This window comes from Aotus nancymaae, unplaced genomic scaffold (assembly GCF_030222135.1).
Source record: "Aotus nancymaae isolate 86718 unplaced genomic scaffold, 86718_ANA_hifiasm-v0.15.2.pri h1tg000003l, whole genome shotgun sequence".
NCBI classification, from domain to species: Eukaryota; Metazoa; Chordata; class Mammalia; order Primates; family Aotidae; genus Aotus; species Aotus nancymaae.
In genome coordinates, this window is record NW_026988414.1 from 45,887,692 (window position 1) to 45,895,083 (window position 7,392).

At 35.9% G+C, this 7,392-nt stretch overlaps 1 protein-coding gene across 1 annotated transcript; it reads left to right on the forward strand.

The window, feature by feature from the left end:
- The first annotated feature begins 5,936 nt into the window (after positions 1 to 5,936).
- On the forward strand, positions 5,937 to 7,085 carry LOC105715620 (E2F-associated phosphoprotein-like). The gene is made up of 2 exons (XM_064375475.1): positions 5,937 to 6,018; positions 6,244 to 7,085. The coding sequence occupies exons 1-2, from the start codon at positions 5,937 to 5,939 to the stop codon at positions 7,083 to 7,085; spliced, it is 924 nt and encodes a 307-aa protein (XP_064231545.1).
- Positions 7,086 to 7,392: the final 307 nt, after the last annotated feature.

A 7,392-nucleotide genomic window follows, 5' to 3' on the forward strand; every position in this document is an offset into this window, starting at 1 on the left:
CAATATATATAATAGTTGCTTAATGATATTGAATAAATGAATGTATGAATAAACTCATTTTATTCTCTTCTCAAAGTTTAAAAAGAAATGTATTTTCTTTTTCTTTTATTTGTAATTGACAAATTATATTGTCTATATTTACAGGCACAGCATGATGTTTTGATATGTGTATATGATACAGAATGATTAAATAAAGTCAATCAAATGTCCTTCACCTGACCGAGGTAATGCCCTTTCTTTGACTTGGCTTCAGGTGTCGGATAAGACCTATATTCTTAGGGAAGCAGTTAAGTAACTAGCAAAAGCTAATTAATGTGTGAAATATTACAACTGGTGAATCTCCACAACAATTTTCATCTTCTCTCATTCCTTATCTTATAATACCTTTTAATCTGTTTTTTTTCAGAGTATTTCAGAGAGCTATTTATGATTTTCTCCTTTCTGTTTAAGGAAGTCCAAATATAGTGCTAAAAGGAATCAAATTATGTTAAACATTAGAAAGAAAACTGCCTGCTGCATATGTATCTTTTCCATCATATTGAAACAACTTATTTTCAGTAATTCTGGTGTGTCAAAATTCTATTATATATCAGGCACTATTCTTTCTAAAAGGTTATGTTCATATAGTTCAAAAAATGTAATAGGAATTCTTTAAGAACCAAATTGATTATTCCCAGACTGGAGTGCAGTCTGGGACCTCTGCCTCCCAGGTTTAGGTCCTTCCCCTGCCTCAACTTCCTGAGTAGCTGGGATTACAGGCTTGTATCACCTGGCCCTTATAATTTTTGTACTTTTAGTAGAGACAGGGTTTCGCCATGTTGGCCAGGCTAGTCTGAAACTCCTGACCTCAGGTAATCTGTCCGCCTCAGCCTCCCAAAGTGCTGGGATTACAGGCATGTGCCACTATGCCTGGCCAATTATTTATATCTTAAGCCTCAGAAAATTAGACAAATTATTTGAGGTCACACTGGCTTAATGTAGGATCCAGAATTGAAACCTAGCTCTCTCTCATTCAAAAACCAGAGACAGAACAATACTTCTTAAGGGCTTAATTTGGAGACCACATAAAACAGATGGTCTCCACTTACAGAGGGCATCATTCTATTTTTAGAATAGGAGGACTCATAATGGACTTCTGCTTCCTGGTTTGTTTGTAGCTATTAGAATCTTTTTTTATGGCATAAGCTTAGTTTTTGTTTGCTTCTGCCAGGTATTAGTATCTCAGTAACTGATTATTTTTTTCCCATGTTCACTCAGACTATTTGCAAAATGTAAAGAGAAAATATAAGGGGAATTTATTCTACCAGTCAATATAGCATTTACAATCAATAAACCCTCCAGAAGCTACATATAGGACTATAAAACTTAGGCTTCGATGTTTCTCTTTTCATGATGATCTTACATAAAGTCACTTAGAACCTATCAGGTGGTTCTTCCCTGGACACATCCACCTTTCCATAATATTCTCAGTCTCTTGTGCACTAACAAGTGTCAGAGTTTCAAGCCAAGATACTGGTATGAATTTCCTTGGGCTCTATGAATCTACCTAAAGCTACATTGCCCAAATGTTCTCACCCTGCAATCCCTCCAACTTGTATTCTCCATTTTAAATTATTAATGGTGAATTCCTGTTTTCAACCAAAATTATCTTTCAAATCAGCTGCTTCAAATGATGAGATACTGGGAGTTACTTCCTAGGTCCCAGGAATTTCTAAACAATATCTTCATTACTGAAGTCTCCAAGTGCTGTTAGGCCATTTGCACCAGTTCATTTAACTGCTATTTTTCTTTTATGAAGAACTAAATATATTTAACATATATGATACTGTTCAAAGGGCTGGCACCTGTGGTCATGATCTCAACATTTCATAGATTTTTTTTTTTTTTTTCCGATAACAAGCTAATAATGGGATACTCAGAGAAGTCACTTCTCTAGTGTCACAATTCCTTTATGTGTAAATCAAATGCTCTGAATCACTAAAGATTCTTTTCAGCTCTAATGAATTCTGCTCTCTGTTTTTTCCCAGCGAGTCAGGTCATACAGCTCATAGCTACTAGGCAGTCATGAGAAATAACTAATAGAATCTTTAAATGCAAAACAAAACAAAACAAAAACCAAAGCACGTAACATCATGTATCTAGCTCAAAAGAGGAAATTTTATAGCCTCTAGCAATTCTTTTTGTAGTTGAAATTTTATTACCATGCTTTTTCAGGGAATCATACTGGAGGATGAAATAAAGGGTTTTTTCCCCCTAAACTTATTGATCAACAGGATATCTAGTTAGTCCAAAGTGCAGAAACAGATATGTAATGTGGCTTTACAAATGTAAAGTACAAACACTTTGATAAAACTAATGAGAATTTATATTCCCTTGGCATGGTATCCATGTAAGATATTCATTTGTAATTTTTGAGGAAGCTAAAGAATAAGGTAAAATAATTTAATGTTTGGCTTTTCCCTGTATGAACCTACAGAACTCAGCAGTCAAGCTGGCATTCTAGACTTCTCTCACTCACCAAGAAGACTGGTACCTTGGGAACAGACATAGACCCCAGCTCTTAGATTTCTAGGTTCAGATCCTGTCTAGCACATGCTACTTAGTCCTTACAGCCCTTGAAAATTTGAATCACTTCTTTATTCTTAATTTCTTATCTGATTCTCTGTTAAGTTTGTTACATGACTCAAGTTATATAGGTACACATATTATAAACACATATTTATTTGCCCATTTTCCTTCAAGTTTCTAAATCTATGAAAAAAGTATAATGTCATTCTATGCACCATTGCACCTAAAGGGTCTTTTGCAGTGGCTGGAAATAGTATACGTTCCACAAATGTTTGTTGAATGAGTAGTATTTTTAGGAGCTTAACATGTTGTCTGGTGCTTAGTAAATATTTGAAAAAATTAATCATTTTTACCTTTTGTATTTTTCCATCTCACATAAACTCATCAAAAATTCAAATTACATCTAAATCAGGCACTTCAGTTATTTTCCTATTGTCGGAATTTCAAACCCATACTTCTGGACTGCTTTATGATGCTGAGGCTGGGACTCTGAAAACTACCTTTCTTAGACTTCCTTGCCCAGTGGCTTCTGTTTTTTGAGTTCTGCCAATTAGAGACACTAGAAGATGGAAAGACAGTAGCAAGGCAGAAAAGACACTCTTCTTTTTATTTTTTTTTTCCCCCTTGTCTGCAATGCTTCAGCATGAGCAGTTAGATTCCTGCTTCTTCAGGATTCCCAGTGCCAGCGCCAAATGCCCCCCCAGTGCCAGCACCAAATGCCCCTCAGAGGTAGCAGGAGCAGCTAGGTGGTATCTCCACCTCAGAAGTCTGAGAATAGTTCTCTCTACAGGATTTCTTCTTCGAGCTTCTAAATTTTGGCAGTTCCACCTCTTCTCTTTAGTTCCCCAAACAGTATAGATAATAGCTACTGTCTTCAATTACTATCTCTGAATTTACTCAGTATTTCCTTTAGGCTCTTTCAGCTTTCCAACACTTGTGTAACCAATTCTCAGTATAAATTCTCTCTGTGGAAATGCCTGGTAAAGTTTCGGTTTTCTTGAATGAGCCCTGATAGATGCAAAGTCTACTTACTTTTTCTAAGCATGTCTACCCCTATAAAATATTTTTTTCATTTACTTAAAATATTTTTTCTTAAATAACTTTGTTAAGATTATATAGCCAGTTATATATAAGATTATATCAACCATATTATGTAAGCAATTTTTTAAACTTTGCTGGGCATCAGATTCCTCAGTTTGAGGTGAATTAAAAAATACCACATTCTTTGCAAATCTGTCCTAAACTTAGCAGTGTCCATAGACTAGTACATGTACTCAAAAAAGTTTAGTTATCATTTTTAGTAATTAAATAATATTTTATTCAACAAGCATATTTTGAATGCTAACCATATGTCTGACAACTGTGTTATCTTCAGAGATATAAAGATAAATAAGGTACAGCCTCTGTTCACAAGGAAGTAAAAGGGAGACTAGCAGGAAAGAAAAAATCTGATCAAATTACCACAATAAAATTAAATGTACATACAGATGTATGAATGAAGTACTATGGGCATACAACAGGTGAAAAATTATTGAAATCTTGGTAGATGAGGAAGAAAGTTTTATTACAAATTTGAAGGACTAGGTGGAGAGTCTTTAAAGAATCTTAAGGACAGGATAGAATTTACAGAAAACAGGGAAGTATATATGACAGCATAGATGGATTTCTTAAATAATATTTCTATTATCTTGGGAAAAGGAGAAATAATCTTCAATAAAGTTAAAATGTTGAGGCTTGAAATGTTTTCTTTAAATGAAGAACTTAGACAAACTCTCATTTTAAATAAGTGCTTCCTTGTTTTGCTTCAGTGCTTATAAACTCTGCTTCATAAAGATTGCGATATCTATCTTGATAATAAACTATTCTTAGGGTAAATAAACTAATTCTAAATAAGTTATGGCTTCTGTACCATAATTGAGTAAGAAGGACCAATAATGAGAAAAGCCTGTTTGTATAGACAGAGGTACACACAAAGAAACTTAACCAATTGAGCAATAATCACAAGCTTGGCCTGAGAAATGTATGTCCTACTTTTTAATTTCATGCTCCGAAACTCAGCCCTTGGACAAGCTATGAGAGATGGAGGTTAAGCAATAGTCAAAGCTTTGTCAAAGAGAAGTCACTAATATTATATTCTCTGACAACTGGAGTTTCCCACACAATAGGAGTATTTTGATTTTGGATCTAAGTTGGGAGATTAGACAGTATGTCTAATAATAAATATGTCTCCTAATAAATAAGCTTCCACTTTTAAACACCTGAATATAGAGTTAGTGCTCTGTAAAATCACCACTTAAAAGGTTAGTGCTATAAGAAAAAAGCTGTTTCTACTACTTAAGCCATTAACTCACATGAATTCAGCTTTTGGTCTGAGGATATATACTATACTATTTCAGTTACGAGAGTGAGGTTTGGTGTCTTAAGCCCCTTCAAAAGAAACTGATAATGTAACACTGCAACACGCCCCCTACCACTTGCTTGCATTATGAATGCTTAAGACTCAGTATCATAAGGGGTATGTATGAGTTGTCCAGGGTCTTTCAGGGTTAGTGGATCATACTAAATCTCTTCCATTACTCTGGTTAATTTGGTGCAATTAAGAACACCACAGCCATAAAACACTGTTTACTTATGAAACTGTATATGGGTTAGTATGTCTAATGCATAGAATATATTTGAGTCAGTGATGGAAGGAGATGTAATGAAGCAGTAAGTAAAGACCAAATATTTAAGGATATTACACCCAAAGCTAAGGCTTGTGAATTTTATCCTTGGACTATGTATAGAATGGTCATACATTATAGTTTGACTAGAGCAGTCCCAATCTATTCTTTTTGTTGCAGAATAACTTTTAATATCACCACCTTTCATTCAAAAAATGTATTGATTTGGAGCATCCTAGGGATATGGTGATAGTAGCAACACAGATTTTGAACGACTTCAAATCCTCATGTTAAAAACAGATCAATCAGACATTAAGACCAAAAACGGGTGAAAACATTTGCAACACAGTTAGGTGACAGAGTATGCTTATGAATCACAGATTACAAGACATAAGGAATAAAACACTAATAGCTGCATAACTTTTGTCATATTAGAGTCTGTGCAGAACTTGAGAACAGGAGGTCTTTAAAAGGGTCAACAGGTATTCCATGGAAATCCTCATTGGTGAATCTGAGGCTAGAGTCTTAGGAAATCTTATCAGATCTTGAAGTAATTTGGGATGAATTTTGTCTGATCCCAAACAGGTGGTTACATGGGACACTGATGAGATTTGAAGGGGCTAACCAGTCCCTATGACTCCTAAACCTTAACCAGCCTGGTCTCTCTTACATGATGTGGGATCACACTGAGGAGTAGTTGCTGAAATGGTATCAAAAGTAAGTAGAATAGGTACAGAACAGATGAAAAAAGAGAACAACCAAGTAACAGTGAAGGAGGGTTACAAAGGTGGGACATTTTAGAAAACTAGGAAGCAAGGAAGTTTTTTTTTTAACACTGTGAAAACAACAGAAAATGAAGCTTTGTGAAGGTGGAAAGGTATCCTTAACAAGTCGCCACTTAAAAGTTCAGGAAATACATTGAACAATAGGAGAGTACTGAGGTAAAATTTCCTTTGCAGTCATCATAAGGAAAAAGAAAAGAGTAAAATAGCATTTCTACGAGAGTAAACAGACGCTGCAGATCGCAGTGGACGTGTAGGCGCTGCAGGCCACCACGAGCCGGCTTCGAGCAGCTCTGAAGACGAAGTGGATGTGCTTTTACGTGGAACTCCTGACCAAAAACGAAAACTCATCGGAGAATGTCTTACTGGAGAAAGTGAATCATCTAGTGAAGATGAATTTGAAAAGGAAATGGAAGCTGAATTAAATTCAACCATGAAAACAATGGAGGACAAGTTATCCTCTCTGGAAACTGGATCTTCCTCAGGAAATGGAAAAGTTGCAGCAGCTCCAACAAGATACTATGATGATATATATTTTGATTCTGATTCTGAGGAGGAAGACAAAGCAGTACAGGTGACCAAGAAAAAAAGGAAGAAACAACACAAGATTCCAACAAATGGTGAATTACTATATGATCCTGAAAAAGACAACGGAGATCAGGCCTGGGTTGATGCACAGAGAAGGGCTTACCATGGTTTGGGACGACAGAGGTCACATCAACAGCCTGTTCCAAGTAGTGACGCTGTCTTGAATTGTCCTGCCCGCATGACCACACTGTGCCTTGATTGCCAAAGGCACAAATCGTACAAAACTCAATACAGAGTGATGTTCATGATGAATTGTTCTGTTAACAAAGAGGAGGTTCTAAGATATAAAGCCTCGGAGAACAGGAAGAAAAGGCGGGGCCCCAAGAAGATGAAGTCTAACCAGGAAGAGGCTGCCGAGAAGTCAGAGACAGATGTGGAAGAAATCTATCACCCAGTCATGTGCACCGAATGTTCCACTGAAGTGGCAGTCTATGACAAGGATGAAGTCTTTCATTTCTTCAGTGTTTTAGCAAGCCATTCTTAAACAGTGCAATTGGCATTTAATTACCCAATGCCGTATATAAGGCAAATATGGACAGCTACTTTCCTCCTGCCTGTTCATATCCTTAAGTGACACTGAGGAAGCAGTGTTTTCTCTTTATAAACCTTCATTCATCTCTCACCATCTCCTTTTTTTTTTCTTTGATTTTCCCCCTTATGGATGGGACTGATACTCTCTTTTTGATGAACATTTGGAAACTATGTGCTTTTTATTTATTAAAGCTCTTTAGAATTAAAATGTTCTGGAGTTATTTAAAAAAATAGCATTTCTACCATGAAAGTACTGCAGA

Bases quoted from the DNA above. Each gene is read 5' to 3' on its own strand.
- LOC105715620 (XM_064375475.1), top strand. From the start codon at position 5,937: ATGGTATCAAAAGTAAGTAGAATAGGTACAGAACAGATGAAAAAAGAG. The intron at 6,019-6,243 runs GTGGGACATTTT...GAGAGTAAACAG, and splicing joins AGTGAAGGAGGGTTACAAAG to ACGCTGCAGATCGCAGTGGA.